The sequence below is a fragment of the Sus scrofa genome, chromosome 12 (assembly GCF_054392235.1).
Source record: "Sus scrofa isolate SSC_HxYL_T2T_F1_AM1 chromosome 12, Sscrofa_HxYL_maternal_Yorkshire_Landrace_v2.0, whole genome shotgun sequence".
Lineage (NCBI taxonomy): Eukaryota > Metazoa > Chordata > Mammalia > Artiodactyla > Suidae > Sus > Sus scrofa.
Window position 1 is genome coordinate 15,377,951 of NC_139394.1, and position 22,737 is coordinate 15,400,687.

General features: G+C 48.7%; 1 protein-coding gene across 2 annotated transcripts in view; it reads right to left on the reverse strand.

Annotated features, from left to right (window-relative positions):
- Positions 1–3,180: 3,180 nt before the first annotated feature.
- DCAF7 (DDB1 and CUL4 associated factor 7) overlaps positions 3,181–22,737 on the reverse strand; it is a 31,393-nt gene continuing 11,836 nt past the window's right edge. Inside the window, exons 2-8 of one of the 2 annotated variants that reach the window (XR_306464.4) lie at positions 17,095–17,253; positions 16,303–16,414; positions 15,790–15,908; positions 12,101–12,310; positions 10,347–10,464; positions 7,813–8,050; positions 3,181–3,244 (exon numbers count right to left, since the gene is read on the reverse strand). Coding sequence is in view for 1 of the 2 variants with exons in the window: in XM_003131294.5 (XP_003131342.1) it covers positions 7,878–8,050; positions 10,347–10,464; positions 12,101–12,310; positions 15,790–15,908; positions 16,303–16,414; positions 17,095–17,253 (891 nt within the window). In the remaining variant the exon portion in view is untranslated. Of the gene's footprint in view, positions 8,051–10,346; positions 10,465–12,100; positions 12,311–15,789; positions 15,909–16,302; positions 16,415–17,094; positions 17,254–22,737 lie in introns of both variants that reach the window. The other variant, XM_003131294.5, reaches the window with a different exon arrangement.

Genomic DNA, 22,737 nt, shown 5'->3' on the forward strand with positions numbered 1-22,737 from the left:
ACTAGCTGTTGCCATCCTGGTCGGTATGAAGCAGTATCTCACTGTGGGTTTGCCTTGTATTTGCCAAATGAGTAATGATACTGGGCATCTTTTCATGTGCTTGCTAGCTATTCATATAGAATATTACTTTGTCATTTAAAAACAGAGCTTAATATTGGAGTTCACGTCGTGGCTCAGTGGTTTATGAACCCGACTAGTATCCATGAGGATGCAGGTTCGATCCCTGGCCTTGCTCAGTGGCTTAAGAATCCGGCGTTGCCATGAGTTGTGGTGAAGGTTGCAGATGCGCTTGGATCCCACGTTGCTGTGGCTCTGGCGTAGGCCGGTGGCTACAGCTCCAATTTGACTCCAAGTCTAGAAACCTCCATATGCCACAGGTGCGGCCCTAAAAAGACCAAAAAAATTAAAAAAAAATAGTGTTTATATTATCTTAATATAAACGTTACATTGAGTACCAAAAAAACAAATTTAAAGAATTTACAATCACAAGTAAGTATAGAAGCCAAAACAAAATTTGAGACTGCCGTAGTACAATCAGCCTGAGTCCGTCATAGCAAATCTGTTGTCCAACGAAGTCATGCTGTCAACTCACTGCAACAAGGCCAACTGCACACCAGAGGGATGGTGGGCTGTCTCACGAAATAAAGGCAGACTGTTTTTATCGAATTACGAGGAAGACTGGCGGTTAGGTGAAATTTCAATGGAACAGAGTTTGACAGATCAACACAGAGCTGTATGAAAAGAAGATCGACATCAGCTCTGGACCCAGGCAACTACGGAGTTAAATATGGAATGTTGGGTTCAGAAACCCCTGTGCTGAAGCTCTGTAGCTGGGTTGGAAATCAAGGCTGCTTCTCTATCAAAGCAACTTAGATTCTCCAAACAAGACCATAAGGCTTGGAGTTCCTGTTGTGGCTCAGCAATAACAAACCCAACTAGGATTCATGAGGATGCTCGTTCAATCCCTGGCCTCAATCAGCGGGTTAAGGATCCGGCCTTGCTGTAAGCTGCAGTGTAGATCACAGACGTGGCTCATATCTGGTATTGCTATGACTGTCACACAGGCCAGCAGATGCAGCTTCAATTCGACCCCTAGCCTGGGAACTTCCATGTGCTGGGGGTGCGGCCCTAAAAAGCAAATAAAATTATAGGGCTTCATTCTCACATAATTTCAGACAGCAAACTTTCTGATAGTCTATGATTTGGGAGAAAAAGTTTCTTAGCGACTTTATAAAAGAAAGTCACTCAGAGAAGGGAATTATTATGACACTTTAATTTGCAGTGTTTGCCTAGGGAGAAATATTGTTTCCTGCTAACTTTGCAGCTGTTTTTATCTGTGTCTGTTTTTGTTTGTTTCTTTTTTTTAAGGCCACACTCATGGTACATGAAGTTCCTAGAGCAGGGGTTGAATTGGAACTGCAGCTGCCAGCCTACACCACAGCCATAGCAATGCCGGATCCAAGCCAGATCGGTAATTTAGGCAGCAATGCTGGATCCTTAAGCCACTGATCAAGGCCAGAGATTGAACCCACATCCTCAAGGATACTAGTCGGGTTCTTAACCAGTTGAGCCACAGTAGGAATTCCCTATCTGTGTCTGTTTATCTGTAATGAACGGCAAGGCAGATTTTTCTTTCTCGGTCTGAGCTAACATTTACTGTCTCAAGAAATTCATGGGTGATGGAACCATCTCTAGAAGCCCAGTTATCAGGATCTCTGAAATCTTTTTAGGGCCGCACCCACAGCATATGGAGGTTCCCAGGCTAGGGGTCAAATTGGAGCTACAGCTACAGGCCTGCTCCATAGCCATAGCAACATGGGATCCAAGCCGTGTCTGCAACCTACAACACAGCTCACGGCAACGCTAGATCCTTAATCCACTGAGCGAGGGGAGGGATCAAGTCGGGCTCATTATCACTGAGCCACAAAGGGAATTTCCAGGATCCCTGAAATCTTTAGCAATGAAGCTTGGATGCTAAATTCTGGCTGAAGGCATTGTCAGGTGTTGCCTAGTACCAACAGGTCTCAAAAAATGAGACCATGCTCGTTGCTGCTCCAGATACTCGTGCTAATTTGACAGCCTGGTAGAGACGTTACCGTTTACCCACTGCTTTATTTCCTCTTCCCAGGCACACGGGAAAACGGCTTCGCTTGACCTTCCTTGCAGTGAGTAACTAAAGAAGCAGACATTTACTAAGTACTGGCTCACTGAACCAATCAGTTTCTTCTTCTCTTCCTTTGAAATGGCTCAACATGAGCACAGAAAGAAAATAAAAATAAATGGAGGGAGTATGCATCCAGGACTCAGAGTCTGAAGGGCCGTGGGAACAGAACTCCTCCATCCTGTCCCGTTGGGGCACAGGCTTGGGAAAGCATCGAGGACCTGGGAGTCCTGGTCAGCCATCAGAGCCTGGTGTCCTAACCCAGGGGACCTGGCAGTTACCACTGTTTGGTCATCCCTCACAACCAAGGGGTCACTGAATCCCCACTGCCCTGCCCCTTAAACCCCGTCGGTTGTGCCGCCTGCTCCTTCCCTGCTGCCCCTGCCTTAGTTCAGGTTTTGCTTTCTCTCACTTTGACTCTTATAATAGATGAAGCGACTCCCTATCTCACCCCCACTCAGAGGCATTTTCTTCATCGCCTCCTAAAATGCACAGAAGTGGGGTTTAAACTTTCTGCAAAGGTCCAATCTGGCTCCTGCTCCCCTTCCTAGCCCCATTTCCCACCACTCCCCACATAAAACCCCACAGGAACTTACCATGCTCTGAATAGGATCACATTCTCCCCGCCTCTATAGATTTGTACATGGTCGTTGTCTCTGCATTTAGGTCTTTCTTTACTCCCAGAAAACTCCAGCTCAGCTTTCAAAACCCAGTTCAGGCTACCTTCGTCTTATGAGGTTTTCCGACCCCCGGGCTCCTACCCAGGCAGTGGTGATCACCTCCTGCCCAGGGCCCCTGGGAACCTGAACACACCCACTGCTGCACAGCACCGCCCCCAGCTGCTAGGGGAGTCTCTTCGGGCGGCCTGTGAGGTCATGGCCCCTGCGTTTTGTTAGAGGTGATGAGTGAGGCCCTCGGCGTGGTGGGCTACAATCCCTCAGCCGGTGCCTCTGGAGCATGAGCACGGTGGCAGAATGGGAAGACCTGAATTCATCACGAGAAGAAATTCAGTCAATCTATACATGTTCAAGTTTTATTACAAAGTATGATGGGCAGAAAATACGGTACTTCTTATACAGGAGGCTGAAACAGAATGAAAGGGTGAAAATTAGGTTTAATATACTCAGAAAGCAAGAAGTCAAGTCATAGATAATAACACTCCACTTTCAGGCACCTCTGAAGTAGCCTTCAATGGAGATTTACCATCGCGGTTTCACAGCACAGTGTTAAAAAAAATTTTTTTTACAAGCCCTGTGTATAATCAGTCCTGTGAAAATAATGTTTTTTTTTTTTTTTAAAAATGGTTACAGTACAGTTCTGCAAGGGGTAGCTTCCTCTCCACCTGACCGTCGGATGCCACAAAGCCTGTAACGTAAGGAGAAGTTCAAATATAGAACAAGAAATTAAGTTCAGACACACTAGGCTAAATGGGACAGAGATGATTGGCTAGAGCCTAACACTTCAGAGAACAAGAAACCTCCATTTTCTACATAGAGATTTGTACAATCATGCTACAAATTCACGCCCGGGAGGAGGGATGGAAAGTCACTGACGGAGGGGTCGTCAAATACACAGGAACCATGTCAAATGATTCATATTCAATTCAAGCAAGTCAGAGCTTTAGCTCCACAAGCTTCATAACACACTGCATTATCACAACCAACCCAAGGTGAGAGCATTTCTTCGAAATAGCGGATATCACAAGTTCTTAAGCGCTGGGTCGTCCCAAAGGCGGGTCCTTGTCAGTCGTCCAGCTGTCACACGGACCGCCAGCATGACTTCCTCTTGAGTTCATACTGATTAGCTTATCTGTTTCTGGTTTCACACACCAGTCCAAGCCTCTGGGGAAGGCACCTGCATGTTTCCATACTTAAAACATCACATCCAGAAAGGAGCCTGAGAGGACCTGGCCCATCCCACGCGGCCGTACACTTGACTTTGACCATTAGCAGCAATGATGACGGTGGGAAGAGAGGGCAAGGCCCTGCCACACTCTGCGTAGCTGGCCCAGCCAGTGTGGGGAGGACAGGTCTTGGGGAGCCCGGCCCAGGGAGCACAGGGACTGCTCAGAGCAGCTCTCCCCACGGGGAAAACCCAATTTAAGCGCCAGGCATGACGCTCCTCCCTCAGGCTGGAACGCAGACCGTAAAGAGCAGGGTCTGCTCTGGGGCGTCTACTTTCGTGGCCGCCCTCAGCCCAAGCCAGGCAGGCAGAGGGGCGGTGCAGGGACGGCACTGGGCTGGCCCTCCCATGGTTGGCAGACACTGCACACCTGACAGCTCTAGGTGGCAGCAGGGAGAGAGTTCGGGGAGTGGGAGGGAGCGGGAAGGTAAGCGGAAGAGAAAAGGGAAAAGGGAGAGCGGAAAAAGTCAGCCTGACTGTTGACCACCTACTACCAAGAGGAGCCGCGGTCTGCAACCATCACGGGACCCCAAACACCTCCAGATCCCTACCAGCAAAGGACACCAGGACTGAACTGCCGCAGGAAGGGGTCCCTCTGGTCATCCTGTCCCCAGCCACCTAGCGGCACAGACACCGATGAATGGTCCAGGAAGGCTGACACAGGCCAAGGGCCCAGTCTCACTCACGGCCACATGCCAGTCTGAATGCCTCCCCACCTCTAATCTTTTCTCCTTTGTTACCACTGACTTTCTCCCACATCCTAAATCTCCTCCTAAAATTTCAGCCACACCTATCATCAACACTTGTCAGAGCCTCAATTTTCTCTGTTTCTCCCCAAATCTGAAGACCTGAGAGCCTGGTCCTGATAAGAAGCTCTCCCCGCCCCCGGTTATCAGACACTGTCCCTCTTCCAGTCCTCACCTCGCAGCCTGGCTCCTCCCTGGCAAGAGAGGCTTCCAACTCTCCTGAGTATAAACACCCAAGCTCGTGAAGGACCTGGACCCATTCACTAGCTCTCTGCGGTGGGAGCGGCACTGCCTTTACTCAGGACCCCCTCCAGCAGACAGGAAAACAAAGGCAGCTGCCGCTCAGGGGCCAAGAGTGCGGCCAAGGGCCAGACCATGGAGGCGCTGCCGGCCTTTCCAGCACAGCCCTGGCAGCTGCTCTTCTCATGTGCAAGGAGCACAGACACAGAGCCTCCCACCTATTGTCGCTGGCTGTCAATCTGAGAGCCTAACTAAATCAAACAAACCCTTGCTTCTGAAACTACAATAGATTTCTGCTTCCTGGAGCCTGGCTGACTAAGGGGCTTTCTAAATCCTGAGACTACAGAAATCCCCTCCTCAGCCATGAGGCCATCTGGCCGGTGGCACAGAGGGAGGTTAAGACAGCCAGGGCCTCAAAATACTAGCATTCCTGCAACTGAGTGTGTGTGTGTGTGCGTGTGTGCATGTGTCTGCTTAGAGAGACTGGGACTCTCACCTGGGCCCAGGTGGGATGTCAGGAGGAAGAGGACCACAGTACAAGGCCTAAGGAGGGTGACAGGGCTGGGAGTCCATAGAGCAAGGGGCAAACAAAACAAAACAAAACAAAAAAAACTTGTTGGTTTCGAGAGTAAAGAGCGAATTTATCCAATTGCATCTCAATTACTATTAACTAAATTTTCTCTCCAGGTTGTTTTCAGGTTCCAGCTGGCAAATCTTCTCACCATTCAGACCAGGAAATGCACAGCAGGAAACACATCTTAACTCAGAACTCAGTGTAGTGAAGGCCCAGCGGGACCAGCCCCCCTACCACTAGAGCTCCATTTCAGACCCCTTTCCACAGGAAGGAACTGACAGCCTCCTACAGCAAGTGACACTCAATTTAGACTTGCTACCCTTGAGGGAAGGACCCTGGAATCATTAAACCCAACAGAGGAAGGCGCTCATCAAGCACTGCTGGCTTTCCATCATCAGTTAATTCAAGAGAGTTGACCTCAAGCAGATGGCCAGCCAAACAGCCCCCGAAACAGAAGACGGGACATACCCTACTGGGGAAAAAAAAAAAAAAAAAGAGAGAGAGAGAGACCTTTTCTTTGGGACCAGCCCCCCCCGTGTTAAAGCAAAGAGCTATGACTTTGGGGATACAAACACATCTGCTTCTAAAAAGGAAGACTCAATCAAGAGAGTTTATGGGCCCAGAAGAACAAAGCTAACTGCTTAGCTTCTGAAGAGCAGGTGAGAGCCCAATTGGATAAAACCATCAGCCTCAAGGTCTGCTTCTCTCTACTCTCGGATGCTCAACTCAGAGGGTCTCAGAAACCTTTAGGCACTTGGCAGAGCCCAGCGAACCAAACTCCGCCCAGACTCTGAGCATGTCCCAAACTCTGCCTGCTCAGGGACTCACCCACCACTGGAATCACTCACAAGGCCCTCCACAGAACTTGTGCATGTAACAGAAACAGACACCCACAGCCTGTAAGTCCAATACTGCTCAGAACCTAAACTGAGGGCAGGTTGGCTGACAGGGGTTCGTGGAGATCTTAACTGGCTGACCCCGGGTCTCTGATGCTTCTCTTGCCACTTCCTTGATGACCTGGGACTGTCACAGCCTGGTACTCACTCCATCCTTTGCAAGAGCTGGTGGTCTCCCACCTTCTAGAAGTGATCTTGCTCAGGCTAGACGCTCAGACCGAGCAGCCCCCAAGCAGGGCTCTCTCACCTCAGCGCACTCAACCCAGAGAGTGGCCCGCGTACACCAGTCCCAGTTGAACTGATCAACAGACAGAGATACTGAAGTTCAGCTTATCCATCATTCTCGCCTGTCATTCAAGACATGAGAGAGAATGGCCAGGGGCTTATATTTGGAGAGGAAAAATAGACTCTTAAACTATGTACCGGAAACATGCTCTAAGTTCAGCTTTTCTGCAACTACTCCCCGCAGTCAGGCACCCCAATCAGTCTGGCTAGCTCAGCTCTAACACGTGCCCAGTACGTCCCACAGGGGAAAGGCGGGGGGAGAGGGCGCACAGAGATACTTCGAGGAGCAACAGAAGGGGTCACACGTCTGTTCTGGAGCCCAGAAAGCCCTTGAGAAGAGCCCGGCTAAGGAAAGGGGAGAGCGGTTTGGGACTGCCTTCAGAGCACCAAGGTGGTTTGGGACTCCTGGTCAGGTACGTTCCGCTCGGGCAGTGATTCAAGAAGGCAAACTGCTCATGGGGTCAAGGGCCTGGGGCCAGTCCAGGGAGGGAGGGAGGGAAGAGAGGAAGGTGCAGGTAAGGAGAGCGATGAAACAAGGAAGAGACCAGGGAGTAAAATTCTTTTCATAAAAAATTAGCCTGATAGGTAAAAAATATACAAAGTTGAAATTCGTTAAAGACATTGAGAACAGGAAGAAAGACAACTTCGAATTGGTACTTGTTCCCACTTAAGTGCTCACATGGACAGGGACACAGATGGCTGCCTCGGGCAGCGACAGACAGACACCTGGGACAGATGAGCACAAGCAGAGCCAGTGCCTACAATGCTCATTAACACGACGCCCGACAAACAAATACACAGAAAATTTTAATTGAGGAACCAAAGGAGAAGAGGAAAGAAGAGAAAATCTTAAAACTCAGCCCTGGGCTGAGGAGGCGGCACACAGCACTGAGGCCGGCCCAGAGAGCTGTGGGGTGACCGGCCGGAAACTCCTAGAGCAGCTTCTGGCAACAGTGGGTGCAAAGCAATGAAAGACGTACTGGCCACCAGAAACACGTTTCTTCTTACTTTGGGGGTGGGACAGAGGCGGGAAACACACAAGCCCCTGCCTGGCGGGCACGGTGCCACCGACACTACACTCTGAGGATCTCCAGGCAGTTGTTGTAGCAGATGGCGATCCAGTCAGGCTGAGTCGACGCCCACTGCACGTTGTTGATCTCGCCCTCGGCTGTGTAGGCCAGGATAGGGTCCTCGATGGCCCGGGGCATCTGCTGGATGTCCCAGATGAGAGCCTGATGGTCATCCGCTAGGGGCACAGAAAGCCAGCAGGCAGGGTCACAACTCAGGCAGTGAGCTTAACGATCCTGCATTCATCACCGCTTACAGAGCATTCACTCGCCAAAGCCCCAGGGAGGGAGGTTTCAGTTTAAGTCCCCGTTTTCTAGATGGGGAAATGGAGATCCAGAAATGCTATGGTCTTTGCCCCAAACCACAGAGCTACGCAGCCAGTGAATGGCAGAGCCGGGACACAGAGCAAGGCCTCCGACTCTGTCTCAGGGCTCCATTCACTGCAGCGGAGCCAGGACGGCAGAGTGGCACTGAGATGGGCACCTCTCATCCTGGGATAGGCATCAGGAAAGGAAGACGGGATGGGATGAGAAGGATCGCAAAACATATCGTCTTCAGCCATGTCAAGTTCCTGAGTGATCAAAGATCCCTCTCTGAGGACACACTGTTTTATGGACATTTATACGTCAAGGGGGTGTTACACAGATAATGACGTCAAGGGCTGTGCGGACATGTGCCCAAGAAAAGGGCACAGGGGAAGAGAAGGTCATCACCTTAAAGTGACGGATACGAACATGAAAAATGAAGGAAGCCTATCGAAACGAGACCGGGGCACTCTGAGGATGGCAAGGTTAGGAGGTATGTTCACATCTCTCTGGCTCCCAAGTGATCTGCAATGTGGTAGCATATTACTCTTACGATCAAAATTCTAAGTTCTTAATTTAAGAGAAAAAAAAGAGTTCCTGCTGTGGTGCAGTGGCTTAAGGATCTGGTGTTGTCAGCTCGGATTGCTGCTGTGGTGCGGGTTCAATCCCTGGCCCAGGAACTTGCGCATGCTGAGGCAAAAAAAAAGGGGGCGGGGAGAGAAGGAAAAAAGGGGCGATCATCTTCAATCCCAGCGTCCCCGAGTCCCACGAGCCCAGCCTGGTGTGAAGGTCTGTCTCTGACACACGGGGGCTCTGAATAAACTAAACCCTAACAGGCCTCCACCAAGGCCCCATAACCTGGGTGAGGGCGCGAGATGCCCTTCCCGGGGACCATGTGTGTCAAGAGATCTGGGGAACTGTCTTAACACTTGGAACCTCTAAAGTGCCAAGTCCTGTCTCCTCAATGCTCTTTGGCAACAGCTCCTTCAACCAGAACTGGGGACCCGTGCAGCACACACCACAGTGCAGGTCTGGCAAAGGCAGCCGCCAGGAGTGACGGCGGCTTCTGCTGGGCAGGCAGACACTGTTCTCCCTTCTTCCTCCTCCTCCCACCCTCCCTATCCACATTCCGGGCAAAAGAGGGCAACAGCGAAAAAGTCAGGCCACAACCTGGGCCACAGAGGAGGTGGTGGGCCTCTGACTGCTCCTCCGTGAGACAGACGGGCCTGAGCAGAGCGCCCCAATAGGAAAAGCCTCGTGCCTTCGATATTAACGCTATGATGGCAGAAAATCACCCAACTACACCGCTCCCTTGGCTGTACAATGAAGGAGGAAATTCGAACACTAGTGATTAGTGAGGAGGGGAGAGGATGTTAGAAGGAAACCCGAGGCTCTGAAAAAGATAAGGCGCAGAACACCGTGGGGCTGGAGAGGAACACTGCTGCGTTAGCAGAGGGACGGGTATTCACAGCAGAAGGATGCGTACACTCGGCTCCAGCCACACAGGTCTGGAAGCGGACACACAACCGCCGTTAGAGGTCACCATGCAGGGGACTGAGGTGGAAATGGGAAAGGAAGGAGAGAAGACAACGTCCACCTTCCTGTTTTATACACCTGGGGATTGTTTCCATTTTTAATAACAGACATTATCTCTAGAATAAAAGCACATTGGCGGCCAGCATATTTTTAAGGGGTGCTCTTTTGGGTCTGGCAAACGGAGAAACGGGAACTACAAGTCACACACCACTGGGCAGGGCAGGCCATGAGCTCAGCGCAGGGAGGCACATGCTTTTGACATCTCCCAGGGGACTGTCCCAAAGACTGTTACATCCAAGAGAGACTACCCCTATTTTCCATATTCCTGCATGAGTTCCCTGTGCCAACCTAGACTTCACGGCAGGAGGACAGGAGGCGGCCCAGGTCCATAAACACACCATGTAAACATCGTGCTCTGACGTCAAACAGGTGCTCTGATGTCAACGAGAGTACGAGATCATCTGGAAATTTGGACTGCATGGATTTCGCAAGTGTAGGGTGGCTCTCAATGGAGTGACTGGGTGTAAATCTCTCAAGTTGTCCTTAGAAGATTGTAAGATTACAATCTTAGGGTGACAAGAGGAAGATCTCCTTGCTGCTCCTTCCCCAGCCCCACTCCCCGCCAGTAATTACCTGCAGTACAGATGTGGCAGGACGAATGAGGGGCCCAGGCAATGCCATTGACACATGCTCGGTGGTTGTTTAACCTGGCAACAGGTGTGCATGGAACTCGGACGTCCAGAATCACTACCTGCAGGAATAACGAGAAAAAGGCCCAGAAACGTCATGATGTGACAGAAAAATGACAAAAGATACAACACAAGAAAATAATTGTTTTTATTATTTTGTCCTTCTAGGGCTGCACCAGCAGCATATAGAGGTTCCCAGGTTTAGGTGTCTAATTAGAGCTGCAGCCGCCGGCCTACGCCACAGCAACAGCAACGTGGGATCCAAGCCACGTCTGTGACCTACACCGTGGCTCACGGCAACGCCGGATCCTTAACCCACTGAATGAAGCCAGGGATCGAACCCATATCCTCATGTATACTAGTCGGGTTCATTAACAGCTGAGCCATGATGAGAATGCCGAAAACAATTTTTTTAAAGAATAACTTGTTCAGGAGTTCCCATCGTGGTTCAGTGGTTAACGAATTCGACTAGGAACCATGAGATTGCGGGTTCGATCCCTGGCCTAGCTCAGTGGGTTAAGGATATGGCATTGCTGTGGCTGTGGTGTAGGCCAGTAGCTGCAGCTCCGATTAGACCCCTAGCCTGGGAACCTCCAGATGCCGCAGGTGTGGCCCTATAAATGGCAAAAAGACAGAAAAAAAAAAAAAAAAAAAAGAATAACTCGTTCATTTGTAGATTTAAAGACTACTAGAGACAGAGAGTCTCAGTCCCAAAAGTAGCTACAGAGATTGAGGAAAAAGAAAACGAAGACACGGGTAGTTTAGAGTCTGGATCCTAAGCAGCACAGGGCCTTTAGGCTGATACAGAAGGAGAGACACTTGATAAGGTAACCGGAATCTGAATAAGCCACCAAGCCCCATTAGATGCCTGTGCTAAGAATTCTGTGCAGCCGGGCAGAGTGAGAGCCCTCTCCTCCTCGCCCAAAACAGAATCTGAAAATAAATGTCATCACTGCACCAGCTCCACCCACAAGTAACAGGCTACAGAGAGTGGCCATTTCCATGTCTAGTCACTAAAACTGGAAGAATCTGTCCAGACTAAGAGGGGAGGCTGCCTGCTGCCTGTTTCCTTACTCGACACCGTAAGCGAGCATGATTTGATCTTTTTTTTTTTTTTTTTTTTTTTTTTTGTCTTTTTGCCATTTCTTGGGCCACTCCCGCAGCATATGAAGGTTTCCAGGCTAGGGGTCCAATCGGAGCCATAGCCACTGGCCTACACCAGAGCCACAGCAACTCAGGATCCGAGCCGAGTCTGTGACCTACACCACAGCTCACGGCATCGCCGGAGCCTTAACCCACTAAGCAAGGCCAGGGATCGAACCCGCAACCTCATGGTTCCTAGTCGGACTCGCTAACCACTGCGCCACAATGGGAACTCCTTGAACTCCTTGATCTATGGTGTTTCTCCAAGTATTAAAAGATCTCGACACACGGTCCTTGTTCTGGACCAGGTTTTCTCAATTTCAATGCTCCTGGCTTCCCCGGATGGGTCATCCTGTGTAGTGGGGAGTGGTCTGTGAAGCAGTTTCCCTGGCCTCCGCCCACCAGCACTGTCCTCTTTCCCTCGAGCTGGACAACCAAGACCGTCTCTAGATATTTCCAAAAATCCTCTGGGGAGGAAACTGCCACCAGCTGAGGACCACTCTTCCAGAGATACCACGAAGTGCCGGAGTCGAAGGGCCTGAAGTGGGTGCTCACCTCCATTCCATCCATGGCCATGGTGGCCAGGTAGTTGGGGTCCTGTTTGTTCCAGCAGAGGCGGAGCAGTGGGTGATGCTGAGGGTCCTCGTAGATGATGGTGCTGTGTTCAAGATGACGGAGGTCAAACATCCGCACGGAGCCGTCAGCACCCACAGAGGCAAACATGTCCCTGCCGCCACCAGCCCGGCTAAACGCGATATCATAGACCTGTTGGTGAGGAAGAAGCCTCAGTCAGATTTAGATCCGCTGCCTCTCTCCTGTAGCAGGAAATCTGCCACCTGTAGTTCATCTAAAACCCTGTTTGAGACACAGGAGGTAAAGAAAGCTCAACAGGAGCTCCCATCATGGCTCAGCGGGTTAAGAATCCAACTAGTATCCATTAGGATGCGGATTCAATCCCTGCTCTTGCTCAGTGGGTTAAGGATCCAGTGTTGCTGCAAGCTGTGGTGTCGGCTGCAGACGTGCCTCGGATCCAGTGTTGCCATGGCTGTGGCATAAGCCTCAGATGCCCTCTGATTCGACCCCTGGCCCCATATGCCCTAAAAAAATATTAAAAAATAAAAAAATAAAGCTAAACAGTGCCTGCGAGGACTGGACCCCAAAAGTGCTAACATCAATGACTGTCCAAAGAGTGAAGATCATTCTGCTTGGAAACTGGCAGCTTCCTTCCACCCTCCTGCTTTCCAGGTCTTCCTCCACCTCCCATGAGGAAACAAGAGCACCCCCAGCAGAGCACCAGTAACACTGAGCAAGCATGCTGGGTGCCTGGACAGGCTCAGTGAAGCCAGAGCCAGTGGCTGTCTTCTGCCGCCCTGTCACAAGAAAGGGACACTTATTTCCTGGCTCTTGGTGGCTTTCATTTGTGTGTGATCAGAGGCAGATCCACGACCACATTAAGGCCAAGATCATCAAGTCCATAGGCGAAGCAGCCTGCCTGTGGCCACCTAAGAGCAGCCAGGCTGGTTCTGCCGTAAAACCCGGACCTGAGACTCATTTAGGAGAGCGAGGGAAAGGCTGAATCACAGGAGGCTCAGGTGTTCCTATATTTACAAAGAGGCTTAATATCACTCTCCTGTCCTAGGACATGCAATTTCTTTTCCTGGTTGGTTTGTATTCATAAGTTAATTTAGGTTTGGGATCATTGTTCTCTGCATTTATTACTTGCTGCAAACACTGCATCCCACTAACGTCTAGGAGGAAACAGGCAGAGAGCAACAGAGAGCTTCAGAGAAAGAAAGGGAGAAGAAAGACAGAGAAAGCCGGAGCCAGACAAAAGGAGAGAGAAATCGAAAAAAGAAAACAAAACGTAAAAATCCACCTTCTGGGGTCAAGGACAGTAAGAGCTGACTTCTGGGGAGACAAGGGTGGAATCTCTCACTCAATACCTGTGACCCCAGCCTTCATAAGGTCCTACCTACTAAGGGACACTGACAAACAAGCATCAACTTCTATTCAGCCTCATAAATTCCTTTCCCTCGGGCTGACTGAAGAAATTACACTCCTCTTTCTGTGGCAGGAGTTAGGAGTTCAACGGGGAACTGGGCCAGTCATCACAAGGAGGCCAGGCAGATCCAGGCTCTGTCCAGCACTGCACAGCCAAGGCTGGGGTGTGTTTACCAATATGTGCCCCCAGGGCTGGCTCTCAGCACCTCCCAGGAACAGGGACACCACAGCAGCTCCGCTAAGCGATGAGGCGCCACAGGCAATGTGGCTGAGTGTGTAAAGCTCTCAGCTTTGACGGCTCCTTCCTCTGTGCGCCACTGGTGTATTTCATCAGAGGCCACGGGAGGGCGACAACCCCCAGGTCTTCGCTATCCTCCTCTGCGCCCATCTGCAGGCAGCAACGAGAGCCTCCAGAACAGAGAGGAGGACTGAGGAAAATCAGAGGGGCTGGGAGGTATCACTGTTTCTCTCAGGGCAACCACCCTTAGGTTCATTTCTTCAAGGCCAGTGTGTTGGTCCAGAGCCTGTTTGCTGTTCAGGTCCATGCCTCGCCCTTCCCTCTGGTGGGGAGAAGCTAAGGGACTCCTCCTCCGCTCTCGCAGCTCCCTGAAGCTGCTCCGGCCACAGCTGTGTCCCCTCCATGTTCTAGCTTTGCAGCCCCTGGGCTCAGGAACCCTGATGCCGCCAGCGGCCCCTCCTGCATGAGCGACTCCTGCTGCTCCTATTCTCCAGGTTCCTTGCTGCTGCCAGTGTGGCTTCTCAGCTCTACCGTGGTCTGCGTAAACAAGCTCCTCCATTGCATCCCCTCAGTTCAAATATGTGGAGTAGCTCTAGTTTTCTGGATTGGATCCTGACAGAAAACAGTAGGCTAAGTTGTCACATGATCCAAAGCACAGCAACCTGTCCCACTTGATGCCAAGAGGGTCCCCAGGACTTCCTTCCTGGTCTTCTCTGCAGGGACCAATGTTTTCTTGGCCCCTTGGTTCATAGCAGCCAAGTCCGGCAGCCTTGTAACAGGTCTCACCACTGGGAGCACAGAAAGCCAAAGAACCACCTCATGCTAAGAAGGAAAACGTGGTCCCCAATTCCCACTCTGCGGACGGCTTCAAGTTTCTGGCCCAAGTTCAAGGGGTCCCTCTTATCTGTACAGATGTTACTACTCCTCGCTGCACAGGGTGAGGTAGAAGAGGAAACACCACCCACAGGAAGTTTCCTGTAATTTTTCTGGTTAAAGTACCAGCATGCAGTGGCTCTGGGAGTTAAAAGATTTAAGACCATTTTCCAAAATCACTCAGAAGAATGCTTTGATTAAAACACAATTCCAAATAGTTTCCCCCCACTCTTCCAATAAACACAGGAGAAACAGCACCATCAAAATAAACCATATTCAGTGTGTACACACCCACAAATCCATCACTGCAACCAAGACAATGAACACATTCGTCTCCCCCCAAATGCGGAACCTCTCCTTCTCCCTTACTCTCATCCCCAGGAAATCATTTATCTGTTTCATGCCGCTATAGATGAGTTCGCATTTTCTAGAATTTCATATTAAATCACATGGTATTAAAAAAAACCCAAAAAACAAAATAAACCATATTCAATTCCAAATAGTATTAAAAGTATAAGTATTAGAGTTCCCTCGTGGCACAGCCGGTTAAGGATCTGGCATGGTCACTGCAGTGGCTTGGGTCCATAAGAGATTTCATTATTAAAAAACAGCAATCTGGAGTTCCTGTCGTGGCGCAGTGGTTAACGCATCTGACTAGGAACCATGAGGCTGCGGGTTCGGTCCCTGCCCTTGCTCAGTGGGTTAACGATCCGGTGTTGCCGTGAGCTGTGGTGTAGGATGCAGACGCGGCTCAGATCCCGCGTTGCTGTGGCTCTGGCGTAGGCCGGCAGCTACAGCTCCGATTCAACCCCTAGCCTGGGAACCTCCATATGCTGTGGGAGCGGCCCTAGAAATGGCAAAAAGACAAAAAAAAAAAAAAAAAAAAAAAAAAAACCAGCAATCTCTGGCACAAAAAGAAAAACGATAGACTGCAGGATGAGTTGTTTTATATCAGCCCCCAAATGCACTCATTTATAATGGTGTTGTTTTCTACTGTTTTGACACATTACTGGTTTCAACTTAGACGACGTCAGCATTACATTGTGATTTTCCACATCATTTGCAAACAGTGAGAGATGGATCTGGGCTCACAGCGAAGGCACAGAAAGCAGCTGTGGGACAGCATCATTACCTCTTTGTCATGGGCGATCAGCTGGGTCTTCACATGGCCAGACACAAGATTCACTCGCCCCAGCACCTGCCCTGTCTCCAGCCCCCAGATGGTACAAGTCGTGTCAATGCTGGAGGTACCTGGAAACGACCAGCGCAGGTCAGTGGCTGTCAGAGTGAGGCTCGCACGCCAGCTCCTCTCCTTGTGCCTATTCATCTATGCAGCCCAAGAGACGAGAGGCCGCAAACGCCTGCGTACAGAGAGGGTACCAGGAGAGCCTGAGAGAGTCAGGTGTTCGATCCTTACCCTGTGGCCTTAGACTAGGACTGGAGAGACAAGACACACACACACGGGAAGCTCAACTCCGTGAGAGGAATTAATAACCACACTCCACACCTAGCCTCCTTCCCGCCTGGCCCCGTCTTCGGATGCTGCATGTACCTGAGGCCTCTGGTGAAAGCGGCCCAGTGTTACAGCTGAGAAAATGTGTCTGTGCTTCGCCACACTGCAATACACACCCCCTCACGCCTTTACCTAAAAGATAAGGATCCACCTCATTCCAGTCAAAGGAGGTCAGAGGAGCACAGAAATCCGAATTCTTGTTATTGTTTAGCAAACATTCCAGCCTGGTCTCTGTTTCACCAACCTGAAGGAACAAAAATCAGTTAGTCTTATTTCACAAAAAAATCTTTAAAGCCTCTTTTGACAATATCTTAGTAAAATGAACACATGGGGGACGTTTTTGTCACAAGGAGTAATAACACCTAGAGGAACTGTTTGAATGCTATTCTAGAAAGTTTTCTCCTCTGCCCAGCTTTGTTTTCCAAATTTTCACCTCCAAATCCTTCTAGATGTGAGGTCTTCCCCCTGCCCGGCTGGGTACCACACCACCAGGCCGCAGGAGGTGCCAATGGGGATGATGAGCTCAGCTGAGGGGGAGGGGAGGCTCCATGACCCACTTTCACACTTTACTGAATCAGCGGCCTGGTATTTTGTTTCATTTACTCAAAAATATCCTGGCTCTGGACACAATAAGAGGCCTCAAGTGTCCCCACCCCGACAGAAGGCTCTTGTCCTTAGAGCATGTTCACTGAGCCTCAAGTTTCCAGGGCCGAGTACAGCAGGCAGCAGGCAGCAGGCCTTCAAGGAATCTTGGCCAGATTTACCAGAAAATCTGCTGAGCCCAAACAAGGGCAGTCTGGATCTGCTACCACTTGTTTCCTCTCGGCTGCAATGATGCTGCCTGTTCTATGACGCCTCACTGCTAACGACAGCTGACACTGAGAAAGCCCGAGTGCTCTGGCTGCCAGTCAGGCACCTGCTTACCCTCCACACACGGAGATAGTCACCACTGGTCGCCAGCAGGTCTGGATAGACGCCTTTTGTGTCCGGGATCCACATGAGCTTTGTGGTGGGGTACGGATGGTCAAACGTGTTTCGGCAAATAAACTCCGAACTCTCTTCATCTAAACCAACAAGCTGAACCTGTAACACGACAAAATGGAGCCACGTAAACATCTGCTTCTCTGAGGCAGCAGCAAATACGCCAGATCCCTGATGGCAGTCCTGACACTGGACTACCCTCAACCGCAGAGACAGCAACCAGGAGAGAGAGAGGCCGTCCAGCACCACCAGCCCACTGCGCACACAGGAAACCCAGACTCCAGGGGCTGAGCTCACTGAACACTGCAGAGCTGCTAAGAGGCAGAGGCAAAATCTGAATACGGGCTTTCTGACTCCAGCTCCTGCACTCCATTTTCTTTTCGTTTCTTTTTCAGGGCCGCACTTGCAGCATATGCAAGTTCCCAGACTAGGGGTTGAATCAGAGCTATAGCTGAGACCTACACCACAGCTCACAGCAACGCCGGATCCTTAATCTACTGACAGAGGCCAGGGATCAAACCCACATCCCCATGGATACTAGTCAGGTTCTTAACCTGCTAAGCCACAACAGGAACTCCAATTCCTGCACTCTTGATCCAGCACCAGAGAACTGCATTATCTGCCCAGCTGGTTACACCTTGGCTCACGATCCGAGGCCCTTGACAACGTGAAGCCGTGGTTTGAGTGACCCCATGACTGGAAGTGCTGTGGGTATTCAGTGCCCAGGGGCACCCTACGCAGTGTCATCCAACCAAGTAACATCTCACCTAAAAAGGCAACCTGCACAAACTGCCCCCCACCTTCACTGGCTAATAACCTGCTTCCACATAAAGCTGTGCCTCACGTGCACTCAAGAACCCAAACCACTATAACTGGCAAAAACCTGGGTGCTGTTGGAGTTCCTGTTGTGGTGCAGTGGAAACAAATCTGACTAGGAACCATGAGTTTCGGGTTCGATCCCTGGCCTCGCTCAGTGGGTTAAGGATCCGGTGTTGCCATGAGCTGTGATGTAGGTTCCAGATTCGGCTTGGATCCCGCATTGCTGTGGCTCTGGCATCAGCCGGTGGCTACAGCTCTGATTAGACCCCTAGCCTGGGAACCTCCAGATGCCAGGGGTGCGGCCCTAAAAAGGACAAAAAACAAAACAAAAAACCTGGGTGCTGCTGATGAGAACTTCCTCTTGGCTCCGGCCACCTTTTCTTTGGGTCAGTTTTGGACCAACGTAAACTTCCACCCTTTGTTGTCCAACTCAATACACCTGCTCTCCCTTTGCTTATGAACTTCCACCAGATGGAAGACGGAATGGCAGGGGGTTTGGTAAAGATCCATAAACAAGAGGATAAGCACGGACCATACAGCAGAAAAACAGGTACAATTGCATATAATAACTGTGTACAGTTTAATCAACTGGAATGTATACATTTGCAAATGTATACAGTTGTACAAACTCCCACAACCATTAATTCACAGAATATTTCCATCGCCCCCGCATCGTTCTCTTGGGTTCTCTGCAGAATCACAGGGTAGCCCTTCTTGACTGGCTGCTTTTACACGATGCTCTTGAGATTCGTCCTGGTTGTTTCATCAGTATGTCTTCTTTTTTTATTGCCGAGTAATACTGAATTATGTGGATTTAGTTATTCACAATTTACTTATCCATTTAAAGTTGATGAGCTTTGGGATTATTTCTAGTTTAGGGCCATTATAGAGTTGCTATGAACATTTGTGCATAAGTTTGTTTTTTGACCAGCTTTCATTTTTCTTGGGTAAACAACTAAGAGTGACATTCTGGGGTCATACTGTAAGCATATGTTTAACTTTATTTAAAAGAATAATAATCTTCCAACCCACTTTGTAAAGTGGCTGTGTCATTTGCATTCTCACTAGCAACCTATGGGGGTTTTACATCTTTGTCAGCACTTTGTATTGAGAGCTTTTTAAAAGTTGTCCTAATAGGTGTGCAATATTATTTTAATTTGCATTTCCCTAACAACTAACAATACTGAGCATCTTTTCACGTGCTTATTTGCTATGTGTATTTATTCTCTTGTGAAATCTGTTCAAATATTTTGTCTTTAAAAAAAAACTTCATATTTTATTTATTTATTTTTACCCACATGCACAGCATGCAGAAGTTCTCAGTCCGGGGGTTGGGCCACAGCAGTGACCTGAACCACAGGAGTGACAAAGCTGAATTCTTAACCACTAGGCCACCAGGGAACTCCAAACTTCATATTTTATTTTCATTTTTATAAAAGGTAATTGTCTGTGAAAGCTGAAGAAAGGTTTTCACTACCAACCCAAATTTCCACATTTTTTATATACCAATCTAGTTTCACAAATAAAGTGCTACTATCTTGCATTTTTTCCCTCCCTGCCTCCACAACCCCTCCCCATTCTTTGTAGCTATTTGCTTTAAGTTTCTCACTTGCATTTGCTAATAACATATTATCAGAAACAGCTCCAGGAGAATATGAAAATCCAATTGTTTCCATGAATCACTGCACACAAAACTTCATATTTTAGATTCATAGAAAAACTAGGCAGAAAGTACAGAGTTGTCATATACCTCCTGCCCCACACATGGACAGCCGCCCCCACTATCAAAATACCTGCACCAACGTGGTACATTTGTTATAAGTGATGAACCTACACTGAAACATCATCATTCAAAGTCCATAATTTTACATTAGAGTTCACTCTTTGTGTTGTACAATCTAGCTGGAAGAGGGAAAACTGGCATCAAGGAGGAGAAAATAAATGAGATGCTCAATTTTGCGGTGTGTTGGGCAGAATAAAGCCCCTCCTATAGATTCTGAGCCAGATACTGCATTCATGTATTATTCCAAGGCTTACCGAGTGGCTAGGCACTGTTCTAAGTGCTGGGCTATGGCAGCAAGCACAAAAGACAAAACCCTGTCTAACCATAAAGGTAACACCATAAGGATAAAGTGGAACAGAGAAAAGGCGGCACTCACTTCTGAAAGTTGCTTTCAAGTCATCAGAGATTTCTCCCCAGACCTCAAATATCAGATCCTGTGAGCATCTGCCACTTAGGAGCCACTCACCCAGATGGTCAAGGCTTTCCCTGGCTTACCTTCTCCTTTATCTACTCAGTGCTTCCCATCCCTCTCTGTACACGGCCCGCATGCCTGTAAAACCCTCCTACCGTCTTTCCACCCATCCTGATCCTGCCCCGTGGCATCAGGCTTCCAGGGCTCCAAACTTACAACTTGCTAGCTGCAGGACCCTGGACATGTTACTTAACCTTGCCAAACCTGTTTCCAATCTGTAAAGTGAGGATATGCAGACACCGCACAGAGTTGTACGTAACACCTTCGTATGTAGATTGCTCCGTGTACTGCCTTCCTCGGTGTATGAACTTTTAATATTACATCTCGCCTCCTTCACAAACACTCTGCAGTCTTCCTAATGCGCTCATCTTTCGCACTCATCTATACCATCCATTTGGTGACTAGCCCCACACTGCCTCACGAAGGCACTTACGTACCTTGTGCTATTTCAATTAGTAAATGCCTTAAAAACAGAGCCTGTGTCTTACTTCTGCTTGTACTGCCAACAACAATGGTTCCCGAATCTGGCGATCAGATTTACCCAGAGTGTTTTCCCAGGGAAAGAAGTCAGGAAATAGCTGCAATTTAATCTTTCCTGATTTTCTCAAAGACTTCATGTGTTTGCACAGACTCATGTTTCATCCTCAGCCTAACTCGCTTTAGCTCTTCTGCTCTAAGGTGCCCACCAAGTTATCAAAAGGAATAACAACTCACTTTCACTGTTACTCAATTTTTTTGTTCATATATGCAGGCGTTGAAATTGTAATGATGAAAAAGAATGTTAAATTCTCTGTGAATATTCACGTAATACAGAGCGGTCAAGTCTCCCATTAGCTTCACCCTCAATTCTACTCAGGGACTCTCAAACCAGTCTGATATGAACTACCTTCCAAATGGTTCCCCGTGCATCTATATACATGCCTATGTGTTGGTTTGAAGAAAAAACAAACATACATAGATAGGCTTGGACCATAAAAGGTATTCTGCAACTTGCTTTTGACATTTTGGAAGATCTCACAGCAGTGCAAACAGCTCTACCTCATTCTTCCATAGCCGACTGTGGTAAGCGCGTCATAATTTAACTATTCATAGATAACTATTCATAATTTCACTATTCATAGTTACTGTGGTTATATCCCATTGTTTTGCTATAAACAATACTTTGTGTATACATGTGCAAATGCTTTTACTGGATAGACTGCCAGAAGCATAACTGTTGTATCACGTTTTGAATGTTAATACCATATGAACCATGAGATAATGTGTTGTTTTAAACAAACAAACAAAAGTAATAGATTCTGTCCAGCAGCCTTTGAAAAGGCTGCTTTCATTAACAGTATATGGGGTGTCAATTTTCCCATACCTCTGAAAACACTGAAAATAATCTTTAACATTTTTGCTAATCTGATGGATGAACAATGGCATTTTACTGCCAAGGCTGAGCATTTTTATTAAAATAGCAATTTTTAATATTTGAGTGCTTACAATGGGCCAAGCACAAGCACTATGCTTAATGCTTCACTTGCAGCACTTCATTTAATCCTCTCGACATCTCCATGAGGTAGGTACCCTTACTCTTCCCACTTTCATAAAGTAAAAAGAACTGCCAAGTATCTTGCCAGGATCACGAAGCTGCCTTTTAAATATAGATTCCCATTCCACAACTAAGCTCAGTTTATTTGACCAAGTTGTGTCTAACTTCTTATTGATTTGTAGGAACACTTACAGATGGCTACAGTGCCTTTACCTGTTACATGTTTCTTTTGGTAAATTCACCCATAAAACTGAGGACAGTGACTTTTTGGAAGTAGATCTTTAAAGAATTACTCTTATTCTTCACAATCCTCTCCCCTACCCGTTTGCTTAGGAAAGATGAATTTCTGCCCCTGCCCCTTGGGGAGAAATACTGCTCCCCCATCCCCACCCTAAACTGGCTCCAGCTGCCAAGTGACTGGCTAAAGCCTGAGCCAGGGCCGAGGGCCCCTGCAGGCAGGGGTTGACAGCTCTCTTGCTTGCGCAGGGCCTGCTCCTACATGGCCAGGCAAATTGGCCTGCTCGTTAAGGGTCTGGCCATCCTTCACTTCAGCTTTCCTGCCCCTTCAGCTGAGTGGGGGAGGGCAGGCTGAGTTTGCCCACGAATCAGAAGGGGAAAAGCAGAAAGTCTCACTTAGGCTTTAAGGCCAATCTGCATTTTTACCACTCAGTTGACCAGGGAGTAGCGCCACATTGGAGGTGCTTGTTGGGCTGTTAAAAGGGGCTCGATCGCTCCTCTGGCTATTATTATTTGTCTAACTTCCTCAATAAGAAGCTCCTAAGGGGAAAGGCAGTGAGTGACAGAATGTCATCACGCAATTCTACCCTGAACCCCTTACCATTATGTCCTCTATCACCGTCTTGCTCAGATTCACACGTCTTTTCTACCTTCGTGACATAGGCAGACCAAAAAAGGTAGGAACTCTCCCCTTCCCATCCCCAATATATTTATTAATTTGGTGTATGTTGCTTCTACGCT